Below are 16,453 nucleotides of genomic sequence, written 5' to 3'. Positions count from 1 at the left end.
AGATTCAGTGCTGAGTAAACTTGGAGTAACTTCTAGAACTTTCTAGAACTTTCCAGTAATATCAATAGTAGTATAAATACAGGGGCCTTAAGCCCACCAGTTCAGTTGCCTAAGTGGATACATATCTGCATTTTTCTGAGATGGCATCAAGAGGCTGCAAGCATCCGGCAGACGCATTTTGCCATGTCTGCGGCCAATTTATCAAGATGAGAGCAAAAAAGTACTCTGTGGAAGCATCTGCTAAGATGTGTGAGGCCTACAAGGCATATTTCGGCATGCCTGTCGGGGATCAAGATAAACCCTGGGCACCTCATTTTACCTTCGAGCACTGCAAAAAAAATTCTGGAAGGTAAGATGGACAATTGTTGCTCGGAATTTTGTTATAAAATGTGTTAATTTAAAAAATTGTAAAAGTTTTTAATTTTAAAATGTTTTACAGTTTTCAATGTTATTGAAAAAATATATCATATATGAAAAAGGTTGTGAGAATCTCTTATACATTAGTCATGGGTGAAATAAATGTATTTTTGTAGGATGGTACAGAGGGGAAAATAGAGCCATGAAGTTCGCTATCCCAAGAATTTTGCGGGAACCCACTGACCACTCAAGCAACTGCTACTTTTGCGTGGTGGACCCTTCCAAACGTTGGACTGGCAAGAATGCACCTGCTATCATGTATCCGGACCTTCCTTCATCCATCGCCCTGGTGCCACACTGCCATGAGCTCCACGTACCCACTCCTCCGGAGAGAGATCAGCCGTCTTTAGAAGAGAGCAGCATGTCAGAGAGCGAGAAAGAAGTTGTAGATCCAGATGACAATTTCAGAGGTGGAGCTGAGGGGAGAAACCTATACTACCCCAACCAAAAATACCTCAACGACTTGATTAGAGATCTTGGTCTCACCAAGTCCAATGCTGAGCTTTTGACGTCTAGGCTCAAGCAGTGGAACTTGTTTGATGAAAGTGTGCAAGTTGCAGATCAGAGGAAGCGTCACCAACCTTTTTCCAGCTTCTTCACCCGTCAAGATGGGCTCTGCTTCTGCTCGAGTCTGATCGAGGCAATCGGAATCGCCTTTAACCAGAATGAGTGGCGACTCTTCAGTGACAACTCATCCAGAAGCCTCAAAGCCGTGCTGGTCCATAATGGTAACAAGTACCCGTCTCTTCCCCTGGCTCACTCGGTGCACCTCAAAGAGGATTACAACAGCATCAAGACCTTGCTGGATGCCTTGAAGTATGATGAGTACATCTGGGGGCTGATTCGTGAAAGTGATTTACAATATAATCATAAATCTCGAAAAACTACTCACTTCTAAATCTTTGGTAGTCATTTTTGTATTACTGTAGTATAAATACATGTTAATTTGGATTCATATGTTGGTTTTTTTCAGACTTTATGTGAACGAAAAGACACAAATTCGCCCGTTTTCTCATTGGAAATAGGTACATTTCAAAATATCACTGTCCTGGTCACAAAAGCAAAGTATGTGGGGAATAATAGCCATTTTCTATACTTTTGAGGCATAAGCAATTAGGAAATACCACTTACTACCCAGGAACAAAAACTGTTACATAGTGCTCAGTATGTGTGGAGTTTGTAGTGGATGAGTTAACCAGTTTTATGATTATTTGCACATTTTCTTGTCATACAACAGCACTGATGCAAAAAATGCATATCATATAACAACTGAACTTCTACATGGACATATTTCTGGGGGATATGTGGACGCCATGGGAAGCCCTATAATAAGAAAACTGATAAATACACACACACTCACAAAGGAGGTAATAAGAGACACTCCAATCTAGGGCACAACACTGCTTATGCGCATCCCGAGCACAGTGATGTCCTAATGTAACCAGAGTGCTTCAAAAGTGTACATGTAAGATTATTGTGAGTGCGCAACATGTAGTTCATGGCATTCAACAGTTTTCTTTTTTTCCGCATCATTTTATTAAAGCAGTCCGTTGTCTGTCAGACACCCCAACATAAAGAACCAGCAACAGACTCTAAATACTGTCCACAACACCTTACAAATAAACCTTTGGACTATGCATAATAACAGGAACTTTGCTTACAGCAGGCAATTTAAGGTCCGATCATGACTAAAATTGACATTTATTGCTGAATGCGGCGAATTTTCGAAAGACGCAACTTTTCAAAGTTTACTCATTGATAATAACTACACGCAATGCACCATGCGCTGTCAGCATGCTTAAACATTACAAAAAGTGGCATCTTTAATTCATCACTTTAAAATCACCACAGCTAAAAATATTAAACTTAGTAGTTTGTTGTTGGATGACTAGTGGAGCATCCTGTCCTCAGGATGCATTTCTTTCTAGGACTTCTGTCTGCTTGTTTTACATCTGTTGTCTTCAATCAGTCATTTAAATGCTTCCAAACAGCCGATTTAAGTCGCTTTTTTTGATGGATATGAGCCTGGTAGATCAAATTCCTCTGGTATATTTTGGAATTTGTGTGTTTAAGCTTCAGTTTCACGTGAATTGAAAGTTCATGTTCAGTTTGTGACACATGGCTAAGCACCACCGTCTGTAACCATAGCAACAGCTCCAGTACCCACACAGGCACAAGAGTTTTCCCATTTAGTTTTTCATAAGATTTTGTAAGCCTATTTTATATTAAACAATATTTTTTTTCCATGTGTAAATAAAGCATTTCACGTTTTTTAACCATGGATTCTAAATTCTTACAGTTAAATTAACCATATTCATCATATTTTTTAATCACGGTTAATAGTCTCTAATCACTAATTCTTAAATATGTATACACTGTATCATATCAAACATTCAGAAAAGCATTAGGGTGAATGTTTCAGAAAAAAAATATACCCTTTCAGAAAATTACAATTCTTACCTGCTCATCTGAAATGCCTACTTGCTTTCGTCACCATGAAAAACAACTGATCATTTACTATGGACGCCTTTAACATCTTCATTGACTCCACATATGACTCGTGCAGGGTTGGGAGGGTTACTTTTAAAATGTATTCCACTACAGATTACAGAATATATGCTGTAAAATGTAATTTGTAACGTATTTCGTTAGATTACTCAAGGTCAGTAATGTATTCTAAATACTTTGGATTACTTCTTCAGCACTGGTAGATTTTTTCACTTGTTTTGACTATAAAAGTTCTGCCAGTACAGTAAGACAGAATACACGTTAAAAATACATTCTCTGAAAAACCTAAATATCTTATGCAGTGTTGTTACTAAAACAAGATAAATCAAATTGATCTTGTTTTAAGGATTCTCATCAAGAATAAGATTTTTGTCCTAATGTGAAAGGTCTTACTAGAGAGACAAAAATATAATCGAACGTTTATTTTCTTGATAAAAAAAATATGACCGTGCTTGGTAACGTGCATGTAAAATGGCTAGAAATAGCATTTTAGCTTAGCATAAAGATATGTTCACATGGCAATTTACACAAGGTTTATTTCTATTTCTTCTGCTCCAAACTTTCTTCAAACGTACTTCTCTGTCTGCTCGTATGAATGTAACACATCATAAGAAAGTGTTTCACCGCTGTTCAAATGCACTTTGGATTGCATCATGTATTTGTATAAATGTTTTCCATCTGAAAGGACTAAATATTAAATGAAACAAATGACAGTAAAATGCAAAGTAATCTCTTCAGTAATCAAAATACTTTTTGAATGTAACTGTATTCTAATTACCAATTATTTAAATTGTAACTGTAGTGGAATACAGTTACTTATATTTTGTATTTAAAATACGTAATCCGTTGCATACCCTGCTCATGTGTTATATTTTATGTTTTTTAAATTCATAGGGAAGTTTTGTGTGGGTAACAGACCTACAGACCAAAACTGCACCTTGTCAGCCACTGACTGTCTTGTGAGTTTTATTTCTGCAGGGGGCGCTTGACGCTCTGAAAACAGAATCCTCCAGTCATCCGCATTTAAATCTAAGAATGCTTTATATCTATTTGGAGACATTTTACACTGGATAGTTATTTTTACTAACTGATTAAATTAAAACTGATAATTACAAGGATTCATACCTGTGAATGAAAATCCGCCTTGGCATCATCTATAAAAGCATTTTTAAAAATACTCATCCAGTAATAAATGACTGCGAGGCTGAGTTCGGAATGGCATACTACCCAAGTACGGATTAAGACCTGAGAGGCCCATCGGCTGGTCCACCGTGGAGGCCCCCATGACGTGACTATGTTCACCTTCATATGCTACAGGACGCTTGGCAGATTTGGTTGGATTTTTCAAATAGACGGAAGAAAAGTATGTAGCAATGTCTGACACGGGCAATTATATGTACTTTTTAATTATGAACCGATCCAAAATCATGTGTTATTAATAGGGATGTGCACTGTATTCAAATACCAAAATCACTATTCGGTTATTCTGCACGTGTTTAGAGATCTTCAACCTGATTTGAGTCCGACGGTACCTGACAAACCTTCAGATTTTGGGCCAGGTTCGGGTACATTTTTCAAGTAGCTATAGGGCGAGTTACAGGCTGTTCACACTTGCGTCTGCGCCGTTTTTAAATTGTTTTTCTATGTAAACACGCACTGGACGGAAGTCTTTGATCGTTGCACCACGCCACAAATCAGGACCGTCTCATTTTTTGTAGACACTGCATTAAGTTTAAAAGAACTTTAATATTTATAACCGCATCTCGAGACACCTATGTTCTGTTTCATCATCTGTTGCGCTGCATCAATGCTGGTGTCACACATTACCATTCTGATGAAGTTCAGGTTGCAAAAGGACTTAATGTGACTATTACACGTGATTCCAGATTGTTTTTCACCTGGCAAAGTTCCAGCGCTTCTTTCAGTCCTTCAAATAAACGCGCTGCACCCGTGAGACGCAGATTCCTTGAGCGTGCACTCGAGTGCCTGTGCTCGCGCTGCTGTAGTCCAGCACGCATTCGGCCGAACAAATGGTATTTCACATTTATGTGAATTTATAATAGATAACTCAAAATAAATAATTTATTTAGAGCTCAGGGCCCTTTGGATTCAGAGGCCACTGGGCAACGGCCCAATCGGCCCGGTGGTTAAACCGTCCTTGATACTACCCATACTACTTCTGCCATACAATGGTGGCCAAAAGTTTGGAATAATTTACAGATTTTTCTCTTTTGGAAAGAAATTGGTACTTTTATTCACCAAAGTGGCATTCAACTGATCACAATGTATAGTCAGGACATTAATAACGTAAAAATTACTATTACAATTTGAAAATTACTTCAAAGAGTTCTCATCAAAAAATCCTCCACATGCAGCAATGACAGCTTTGCAGATCCTTGGCATTCTAGCTGTCAGTTTGTCCAGATACTCAGGTGACATTTCACCCCACACTTCCTGTAGCACTTGCCATAGATGTGGCTGTCTTGTCGGGCACTTCTCACGCACCTTACAGTCTAGCTGATCCCACAAAAGCTCAATGGAGTTAAGATCCATAACACTCTTTTCCAATTATCTGTTGTCCAATGTCTGTGTTTCTTTGCCCATTCTAACCTTTTCTTTTTGTTTTTCTGTTTCAAAAGTGGCTTTTTCTTTGCAATTCTTCCCATAAGGCCTGCACCCCTGAGTCTTCTCTTTACTGTTGTACATGAAACTGGTGTTTAGCAGGTAGAATTCAATGAAGCTGTCAGCTGAGGACATGTGAGGCGTCTGTTTCTCAGAATATCTTGTTTAGTTGTATCTGGGCCTTCCACATCTCCTTGTTAGAGCCAGTTTTTTGGCAATTTCAAGCATTGTATAGCATTCATTCCTTAAAACAATGATTGACTGATGAGTTTCTAGAGAAACTGTTTCTTTGTCATTTTTGACATGCCAGTCTATTGCATACTGTGGCAACTCAAAAACAAACACAAACACAATGTTAAGCTTCAGGTAACGAACCAAATATCTTCCAGCTGTGTTTGATATAATGGCAAGTGATTTTCTAGTACCAAATGATCAATTCAGCATGATTACTCAAGGATAAGGTGTTGGAGTGATGGCTGCTGGAAATGGGGCCTGTCTAGATTTGATCAAATATGACTTTTTTCAAATAGTGATGGTGCTGTTTTTTTTACATCAGTAATATCCTGACTATACACTGTGATCAGTTGCATGCCACTTTGGTGAATTAAAGTACCAATTTCCTTCCGAAACAGCTGAAGCTTGTGAACACTACAGTTTGTTGTTAACTAAGTTTTGAAACTCCCATTTACCAGCTACTACCTTAAAATGTAACTAGGAATAGCCACAACACTAACAAACAATCACTTTCATTGTGAAAGCAAGTTTCATTTCATATTTTTTGTACACGTGTACAAGGTTTGAGGTAGGTGCATGTTACCCTCCCATTCCTTATAAAAACACTCAAACATCACTCCCAGAACAGCAATGCTATTTAAGTTTAGCTTTAATTTGTTGCTTAATTTTCTCAGTTTGTTTCAGTTTGCTGACAGTTTGAAGAGGTACTAAGACTGTCAAAATTTAGGTAATTTATTTATTTGTATATTTCGTTTTTAAGTTAAAAATATGTAAATAATAATTATTCAAATGTTTTAAAATAATTATTGAAATATTTTGCTCTATTCTCTATTTTCCATTTAATATTACAACTCCAGTCTATAAAGAGAACATCATGACTGAGGAGTTCACAACAGAGTATTATCCAGAGCCAGACCAACTTTGTCACAAAGAAGAGGTGGTCAAAGTTGGATCCATCATCATTCCACTTTTCTTCACTCTTACGGTTGTGCTTAGTTGCGTTGGTAACTTCCTGGTTCTGGTCATCCTGGTGTTCTACGAGAAGTTAAGCTGCCCGATCAACATCCTAATCCTCAATTTAACTCTGTCAGATCTACTGTTCACTTTTGGACTTCCATTTTGGACGTCATACTACATTTGGGGCTGGACATTTGAAGAAATCGGCTGCAAAGCTCTGAAATTCGTGTTCTATCTTGGGTTTTACAGCAGTGTGTTTTTCATAACTCTGATGACCATTCAGCGATTCCTGGCAGTTGTTCACCCACTGTCAGACTGGAAGAAATACAGAGGGTTTTCAATCGCTCCCTTTATCGTGTGGATCCTGAGTGGATTGGCTGCACTGCCAGGCTCTGTTCGTAGCAAAGTCATGTCACATAATACAAATCTATACTGTGAATATGACAGCATTGAAGTAAAACATGCAGTTGTTTATTTGCAAAATGTTTTTTTCTTTATTGCATTTTGCGTCATGGGATTTTGCCATGTCAGAATGTTTTGGACAATCAGAAAGTCACAAACAAGGAGGCGACACAGAGCTATTAAAATCATTTTCTGTATTGGTTTGGTATTCTTTATAGGTTGGGCTCCATTCAACATTGTTATGTTCTTGAGAACTTTGATGGATTATGGTTTATACCCATTCATAATCTGTGATGTATCTATTCGTCTTGATTATGCATTTTATGCTTGCCGTCTGATGGCTTTTTCACATTGCTGTTTAAACCCAGTGCTCTATGTTTTTGTTGGTGAAAAATTCCAGAATCATTTAAGGGCAATACTGATGAAGATTTGTCCAAAACAAAAACAACTACCAACTAGCCAGACTGGAAAATTGTCCACGATAAATTCTTCTAATTAAAGAATACACCCAGGAACATGTAAAAAAAACACACACACACACACACACACACACACACACACACACACATTGGTTTAGCTATCCTTATGAGGACTCTCCATAGACAATGATTTTTATACTGTACAAACTATAGATTCTATTCCCTAAACCTAACCCTCACTAAAAACGTTCTGCATTTTTACATTTTCAAAAAAAACATCATTTAATATGTTATTTCCCTTGTGAGGACCGCTGGCTGGTCCTCACAAAGCAGGTGATCTCAAGTTTTACTCATTTGGTCCCGACAAGGATAGTAAAACCTGTACACACACACACGCACTTCATTATGTCTCTTTCCTCACTTGGTCAATTTGATCAATTCACATGTAATAATCCTAATTTCAATATTAACATTATCATAATTATTATACTTACAGAATTGTATTAAATAGCATAATTAAATGTAAATACAGAACTAAATTTTATAAAATGTCTTTTCATTGCATCTAAAAGTTGAGAAAATAAAGCATTCTGTACTCTGTGTGTATATATATATATATATATATAATAAATGGGTGTTTTTTTCAACTTTACATACTTTCATGTCCAAGGGGTTGATTTTTATTAAAACAGATTTCAACTTTTTTCCTTTTTGTTATACGAGGGTCTCATTAAAACTAAATTAGAAACTCTTTACCATGTCTTCACTGTTATTTTTTGGTACGTTTCAACTGTCTTTTATGTATAGATTTGATTGTTTTAGCCCTGTCCTCTGGAAATGACACTGTGATGAAAATTTCATGACTTTTAGAAAAACATAAATGACAAAAATGATGCATAAACACTGTTGGACACTGTTACTAGACAAAAAAATAAATAAAAAATTACAAATGTGAAAAATGTTTTAATGAGACTTACTTTCTAGAAGTCCACAGTGTTAAAAGTCCCCGAACTTGAACAAACACCTACATATATCAATCAAAAACTTAAATATATGGTTTTACGAACAACTTAAACAGAAATTAATTCTGCTTTTGAACCGTTTGCCAAAAAAAGAAGAAAAAAAAAAAAGAAAAAAAAATACCCCCTTTTCTAAACAGTTGCTTTTACATGCAGAAGTTTCATCAAGGTTAGTAACTTAATTTTTAACAACAGCCCTCATTTACGGTGACATTTATCCTGTTAGGGATGCATGCAGCAAGCACATTATGTCAAGTTACAAAATGAAGCAGTCTTAGTTGTTTCTGAACAAAACATTTTATTGCTTTTGATCATCTGTACATGCAATATAGATCGAATTGGTCGGGAAAAAATCCTTCAGTTTTTCAATGTGGTACTCAGTGCTGTTGATTTGGTCAAGGGCACATAGGGCTTTATCAGATTTATTTTTTGTTAAATAATACAGAAGATTAAGTATTCACTGAGAACTCTGTCTCTCAGTGAAGTTGTGCTGGTCTTAAACCCTCTCTCACAGTTTCCCAAGATAATGCTGTCAGATTTTGTGCATCTTGTATTAATGCTTTATACTGTTAATGCATTTAGAAATTTATTTTGTGTCTGTTTAGACTTATCTGATATGTAATCGATCCCTGCCTTTATTTGCATTGTCTCTTGTAACTGAAGTCTTTGTTGTTTACAAGGACAAAGTGGATTATAAAGTAGTGTTCCCTATAAAGGATACTTGGTATTACATAAGCCCTCTGTCATCATGATATCACACAGGACTTGGAAGGAAAGTAAAATTAATACATGATGTAGCAGCACTGAAAGGGCTAAACCGACAGCATTTATTGGAAGCTTCATAGATGAACTAAGGATTATTTTTAACACAAAAAACAAATCAGCCCTTAAACAGATAAAGAGGTCACAGGTTACTAACAAGTCATCAAAAAGTTACTTCATCTGATAAGGCAAAGGAAAGACATAGGTAGCAGCATTTAAAATGTAAAGAGATTCTGCTCATTTTTTATTACAATTGATTTTGCGAGATTTCATTCTTTATAGTGGTGCACCGATCAGGAAATTTGAGGCTGATACCGATCTCTGATTTTATTTTATTTTTAAAGTGCTCTTTGCCATACTTTTGAAAGTTATATGCTGCAGTTATATGTTTATGCCCCACACAGTAAAATTACGGTAACACTTTACAAAAAGTTTCCATTTGTTAACATTATTTAAAAACATAAGTTAACATGAACTAATGAACTTAATGTCAGTTACAACATATACTATACATTTTTAAAATCAAAAGTTGTATTAGTTAACATTAATGCACTATGAACTAACAATGAACAATTGTATTTGTATTACCTAACATTATGAAAAAAATACACTGTTCATTGTTTGTTCATACCTAATGCATAAACTAATATAACCTTTTTATAAAGTTACCAAAATTACATTAATTGTGAATTGCTAACATTTATTTGTTTTGAAACAGTTATGAATAGTTCTGTTGTCAATATCAAAAGGTCATTGTGACATACTGGCAATCAGTAAAAACCATGAGAGCATCACACACAGCAGAGGTATGTTCAAAAATAAGAAAAATATATCCATTACAAGCTCTAAAACTGCTCCAGTGAGAAATCATTAATATCTATGATTTGTTTACTGTCTTTGGTGTCTTGTTGTAACACAAATGTTATTAGTGGTATTGTGACCAACATTAATCTGATTTAAATTGGGACGCTCACAGAATAGCGCTGGGATGAGTGGCTGATGAGATATTGAGAGCACCTGGAGAGCGCTTATGTTAAAGAGAGTAAAGCTAAAAGTGCTCATGAAGGCTCAAACAGTCTCTAATCGCTCCACACAGCATCTGATTGTCACGTGTACTCAGATTTGTATTTGCATGTTTATTTGTTGTTTAATTCGTTTTTATACCCTTTAGCAGCCTCTTTATCCTCTTCCTGCTCACAGTGCAGCGAGTCAGAATTACTACCGTAATAACTCTAGACAATGGGCAATTTCGTAATGGGCAATGTGCAATTCTTACACATTTTTAAAAACAAAACGGCATATTCATGTGAATTACATCATGTCTGAAAGTTTAAATTTGTGAATGCTTAGAATTGCCAACAACTCACCCTCCAAAGGCCACTCTGTCATGCTTCAAGGACTAAACAAGCGCTCATTCGTTACAGCGGCACTGTATGCGCAATTCCCTGCATGCTGCAAAAAAGATCGACCTGATTCTAGGCATGATCGGCTGGCTGATTACGGATTTAAGATGAAGATCAGCTGATTTTGATCGGTGGCCGATCGATCGGTGCACCCCTAATTCATTATATTCATTTTTTTATTGGATTATCTTGAATGGATTCTATCGATGAAATAGACTAGTTACAAGTTCCTCTTTCATATCTGTGATTAAAGTTACACAGAACAACGCGGCTAGCCAACCATCAAAAGAGAAGCTCACGAAAAAAATATCTAAGTCACATTTTACCCCAAAATCAAAATGAAGCCTATGTTCTCAAAAGTGATTAAGTGTAAAAAGATAATAGTGATTCATGTAATGTCATTACAATTGTTTTTTATATACATAAATTAAATCATGATAAATTACTGGCATTGCAACAAATACTACCATGACGTATAAATACTTTACAATTTAAATAATATATACGTATTTTTTGGCATTACAGTTATGAAAACTGTGTGGAAACTGTGTACAATGCAAAAAAATGTTAATGGTCCTAATAGGCCTAATTTTCTTTATGCAAAATTTATTATTTCTTTGTTTTGATTTTGGGGGAAAATGTGACCTGGATTTGTGATATTTACTCAAACGTTTGCTTTGTTCAGATTGCGCAGACAGCCGTATGCTGGGGTGCAATGGAGCAAGAGATCTTTGCAACCATACCTGTAGCAAAATTCATCATTTAAGAGGCAAACATCTGTTCAAGCTTTACAAAGAGGGAGGAAAATATGTTCTATTCATTATTAACAATGAATAATTAATTATACAAAATTAAGCAGAGAGTTCGGTCACTCCATTGCTGGCATAAAGGGAGCAAAACTAGGAGGTTTTGCCATAAACCTATGTTAACATAATCACCACTACTCTCTCGTCACACATTCCTTAAGCACTTCATAGGAGTTTCCATGACAGAGACCATACAATTCTTCAAGTATTAGATATGACTTTATAGTCACCAACAAAGAGTGGCCCCACTCCATTAACAGTGGATAATTAGTTTGAGCCGTACCACCTTCAGTTTGGGGAGATTGGAGCGGATATTCAGGAGATCCGTCTCCGCTGTGAGGAGATGGTCAGAGGTTTTTCCTTCTTAATTTCTCTTTGCAGTTTGAGGTGTCTGAGTGTCAGAAGGAGGGAGATACAGTGAGGGGTCTCCCTCTGACTCGTCCTATTTTTCTTGCCTGTGTTGCACGCAGCACTCCCATCATTATTTGTGTTCATACATCATCTGCAATTAAAGGAAATCAAAATCAGATAAATGGGGACATATGTTCTTATGTTGGCTTCACACAGCCAAAATATTTTTATTCTACAGACTGTTTAGGGTTTTTTCAAATTCCTTAAACCAAGACCAAAATTATGAATTGTAACTCCTCCTAGAGCTTTCAAGCTATATCAACCAAACATGGCACAGACCTTCAGACTGTTCTGAATTGTGTTGCTGTATATTTTCTAACTAATCGGAATAATTTTTGCACAGCAAACCATTAAATATCCCAAAACATCCCACAGAGTTACACTGACGGAATATTCCAACACCAAACAATCATACACAAGGCCTGGTTTTAAGTTACAATACAACTCTATACATCTTTCTGACGGTTTTATCTGAAGGTACTTGACTATCCATCTATCTATCCATCCATCTATTGTTTTAAAACTTTCAGACAAAGGCTTTGTCAAGCCAACATCATATCTTTTCCTTGACTAACTTTACCTATAGTTAATATTTAAAGGGGTCATGACATAAGGTATAAAATGGTTCTTGATCTTTTGACATAAGAGTTCATTGTACAATAAAAAAATACTGTATGTTTCAGAACTCAAAACTTCCTCCTCACTGCAAAAAGAGCATTTGTTTGAATCAAATGACTCATCCTCTACTTCCTCCACATTGTGATGTCACACTGTGGTAGACATTTGCATCTGCCCGCCTCTACAACAACACATCAATGCCTATTTTACCTTACCACTTCAGTAGGCCCGCCCAGAAGTGGTGAGCAGTCAGATGGCAAGGAGAGAGCAGGTCAGTCAAGAGCAGAGAGCCAATCATAAAAGTGGCCATTTACTGTCAAGTCTTAAAGGAGAGGCAGCACCAAATCAGAGCGTTTTTGAAAGAGGGTCAGAATGAGGGTGGAAAATCATGTTTTACAAATTGAAAAAGTGAACCTCAAGGAACGTATTAAAATAATAAAAAAGACATGTTTAAGAGTCCAATGTACTACATCCTTGAATGTTAACAACACACAAAAAAAGCCTCTCCCCAATCCATTTACCAAACATAAGCTTCCTTAATGGTTTGTTCAAAAAATTTCCATCACAACCATAAGCACATAACATTTGAAAAACCACATTTACATATCAACGAAAAAAGTAGCAAAGAAAAAATAGCTTTATTCCATGTGACCCACATTTGGTTTTCAACAACTGAAAATGGGTAAAATTTAACAATTCACACTTGGAGCCACATTGAGAGCCATATCTCTCAGGGATTTAACCATATAGGGCCTGAAAAATGAAGATACAAAAGGTAAAGTTTGTTCTGAACCAGAATCTACAAGAATATTAAGATTAATACGGGGCCTGGGTAGCTCAGCGAGTAAAGATGCTGACTACCACCCCTGGAGTTGTGAGTTCGAATCCAGGGCGTGCTGAGTGACTCCAGCCAGGTCTCAAAAGCAACCAAATTGGTCCGGTTGCTAGGGAGGGTAGAGTCACATGGGGTAACCTCCTCGTGGTCGATATAATGTGGCTCTTGTTCTCGGTGGGGCACATGGTGAGTTGTGCGTGGATGCCGCGGAGTATAGCGCGAAGCCTCCACACGCGCTATGTCTCCGCGGTAACGCGCTCAACAAGCCACGTGATAAGATGCACGGATTGACGGTCTCAGATGCGGTGGCTGATTTTAGTAATAGACCTACCTATCTCTGTGTAAAAATAAAATAATGATGCAGCCATCGTTCTAAAGTTCTTTTCTGACCTGTAGTTTTGCTCCAAAATCAAAGGTGAAAATTGTCATTTTGATCCCACTCAACAAAATAATAGATTACTCCGTAAATATTTTTCCATGGCATTTAATACTTTGGCTTTCATCATTATTTATGTTCATCTTTTACCAGTAAAAATAAATATATATCAAAAACTAGATTTTGAGCCAGGGACCTCTGGCTGAGATGACTCAGAATGACCTTTTAACTATTTTAAATTTTGAAGACTGGCAATTTTGGTATGATTTCACGTGGCGTTCTTACCAGCTCATCCAATGTGCGCACGTGTTGAGCACATGCCTCTTCACTGTTTCACAATATCATGTAAACGTGTATTCCTTGCTTTGTCAGATTTTTTAAATAAGCAGAATTTCGAGAGTAATCACGTACTGGTGTGCATGCAAACATGCTCATTGATGTGATAGAAGATGCTAAGGCCTGATTGACTCACCTGCACTCTACAGTGCTGGATTCTCCTCCAGTTCACTTATATTATGTGTGCTGCTGTTCCCTCTGAAGGCCAAGAAGGGAACCCTTCTCTTCTCCTGCTCTTCATTTGCTACCTCCTCTCCGTCTCCTTCTTGACGGGACACTTGGGCCGCCATGGCCTTTATCTCTGAAACAATGCCATTTTCTCTGAGCTGGGCAGCAACACTTGTACTGAAGACAGAAGAAACAGAGCCTTTAATACCAAACTATAATATTTTACATCAAGTTTGTATTTTCTCTGATTAAGCATGGCTTAAAAGACATTATAGTCTTAAAGAAAATGTTGTGAATAATAAACATAAACCTACCACTGAGTGGTTAGTAAATTGATAAGCAGTTGTAAACAGTGCTCACGCTTCTTGTAAACTGATTTATTAAAGCTTATAAAGTAGGCAATGAGTTACAGTTCCCACTGTAACCAGCAGAGGGCAGGAGAGAGACATTCTTCTACATTACTTTGCATTAATGAATTAGTATGATTTGCTCTAAAGTGCCACACAAATTAGGAAAAATAAAATAAATTTGAAGGCAAAAAATATTAGCTGTGCTATAAAACTGAATTTTAATAGTAAACTAAAATAGTTCAGTTAGAACAGAAGTGCAATTTAACACACCTCGCTAATATCAAATAATGAATTAGAGTCATAGAGCTAAAGAGTTACTATACACGGAATTGCTTAAAAGCACAAAAAAGGCCTCGAACAAAAAAATCTCAATATTATTATTGCTTTTTTCTACTGCTGAAAAATCTTCATAATAAAATAAACAGAATAGATTACTTCACACTCACAGCGGTTTAAATCCAGAAAAATCTGTGATTTTCTATTTTTGGCCTTTTTGCCACTTTTATTGATATTATACTGGAGAATGGATCGAAAATGAAGAAGAGGGGCGAATTGGATTGGAAGCATGTGTACTAACCACTAAGCCATGGCTCGGATCGTTTATTATTATGATTTATTATGAAAGTAAGCAGTGCGCTGGACTCACCTGTGACCTGCAAGTGGCAGTATAGGTGTAATGAAGCTGGGGCCCATGTGTCCATTACTGTCACTACGTTCTGTCACAGAGGTTTCAGGAGACTTAGGGGATAACACACTCACTGACGGGCTACTGGATACTGTACTCGCTAAAAAAGAGAAGAGAGAGTGAACTTATGATGTCAGATTCGCAAATGAATCATTCTGTTTATAGCTTTTTAAAAGATTCACTTACCTGAATCATGTCCACTCTGTTGGCTGACATCACCATTTCTCTGAGGAGTTATTTTCTTCAAGTGAAACAGAGTGTGTGTTAGAGAGACAGCCAGTATCTCAAATTATTGGCATCAATGCTGTAAAGGAGGCAGCAATTACATGCAGGTATCAAATCTTACCTGATCAGATCGGCGTGTGCGTTTCATAATTTCTTCAAGGCGCTGTGACGCACAAGAACATACACGATACTTTTCACAAATTGTCAAATAACATGCCAGCTTTCTCAAATTACAAATCATATTTAATTCTATTAATGTCTCAATAAACTGAACTCAACAGAACTAGAAAATTTTGTGTTCACAGCGTTTTGTTGACATTACCTTCTTCCTCTCCAGTCTCTCGGACTCTTCTTTCTGGAAGTGTTTCTCTCTTTCCTGGCGCAAACGCTCTGCCTCTTCTCTCTGTCGAGCCTCCTCTTCCTCTTTCTAAACAAAGGCACACATTTGGATAGACCTCTAGCATATCTTCAACAAAAATTTTTTTTAAATACACAAGATACATTTACTTATTTTTAGGGCTGCCTGAGATAACGCGCTATAAATGTTTAAATAGTTTTTAAATATGTTTAACACTGATCAATTTAATGCACTTAAAACTATTGAACACACTAAAACTGCATTATTCTGAATGCACTTCATTTTGAAAGAAAAACTGCAATTCAAATATAATTAAATATGATATATAATATATTATATATAATTAAAAATATAATTCAGAATATGATATTAATAGCATTAACTAAAAAATAAATTAATTATTTGAGTCTACTGACAGGCCTAATGCTTCAATATATTCTTGTGGCATATTTTGCATTCACATACCTTGAGCGAGTGTTGTATGTGTTTGTGTTTATTCATCTGTCTGGTGTGATTAATGAGTGTGATTGTGTTGTGTGTGT

At 36.6% G+C, this 16,453-nt stretch overlaps 2 protein-coding genes across 7 annotated transcripts in view; one reads left to right on the top strand and one right to left on the bottom strand.

The window, feature by feature from the left end:
• Positions 1–6,393: 6,393 nt before the first annotated feature.
• LOC127418813 (chemokine XC receptor 1-like) lies at positions 6,394–8,493 on the top strand. Its single transcript, XM_051659656.1, has 2 exons — positions 6,394–6,508; positions 6,639–8,493. Exon 2 carries the CDS (start codon positions 6,656–6,658, stop codon positions 7,637–7,639), a length of 984 nt encoding a protein of 327 aa, XP_051515616.1. The 5' UTR covers positions 6,394–6,508; positions 6,639–6,655; the 3' UTR covers positions 7,640–8,493.
• A 348-nt stretch (positions 8,494–8,841) lies between these two features.
• Positions 8,842–16,453, bottom strand: part of map7b (microtubule-associated protein 7b) — a 50,113-nt gene continuing 42,501 nt past the window's right edge. For 3 of the 6 annotated variants that reach the window (XM_051659542.1, XM_051659543.1, XM_051659544.1), the window contains exons 14-19: positions 15,876–15,980; positions 15,675–15,716; positions 15,515–15,569; positions 15,290–15,428; positions 14,262–14,470; positions 8,842–12,051 (exon numbers count right to left, since the gene is read on the bottom strand). In XM_051659542.1, the coding sequence (XP_051515502.1) occupies positions 14,269–14,470; positions 15,290–15,428; positions 15,515–15,569; positions 15,675–15,716; positions 15,876–15,980 (543 nt within the window). In that variant the 3' untranslated portion in view covers positions 8,842–12,051; positions 14,262–14,268. The remainder of the gene's footprint in view (positions 12,052–14,261; positions 14,471–15,289; positions 15,429–15,514; positions 15,570–15,674; positions 15,717–15,875; positions 15,981–16,453) is intronic. The other 3 variants (XM_051659545.1, XM_051659547.1, XM_051659546.1) reach the window with 1 other exon arrangement.

Source organism: Myxocyprinus asiaticus, chromosome 28 (genome assembly GCF_019703515.2).
Source record: "Myxocyprinus asiaticus isolate MX2 ecotype Aquarium Trade chromosome 28, UBuf_Myxa_2, whole genome shotgun sequence".
NCBI classification, from domain to species: Eukaryota; Metazoa; Chordata; class Actinopteri; order Cypriniformes; family Catostomidae; genus Myxocyprinus; species Myxocyprinus asiaticus.
This window is presented reverse-complemented; position numbering and strand designations above follow the sequence as displayed.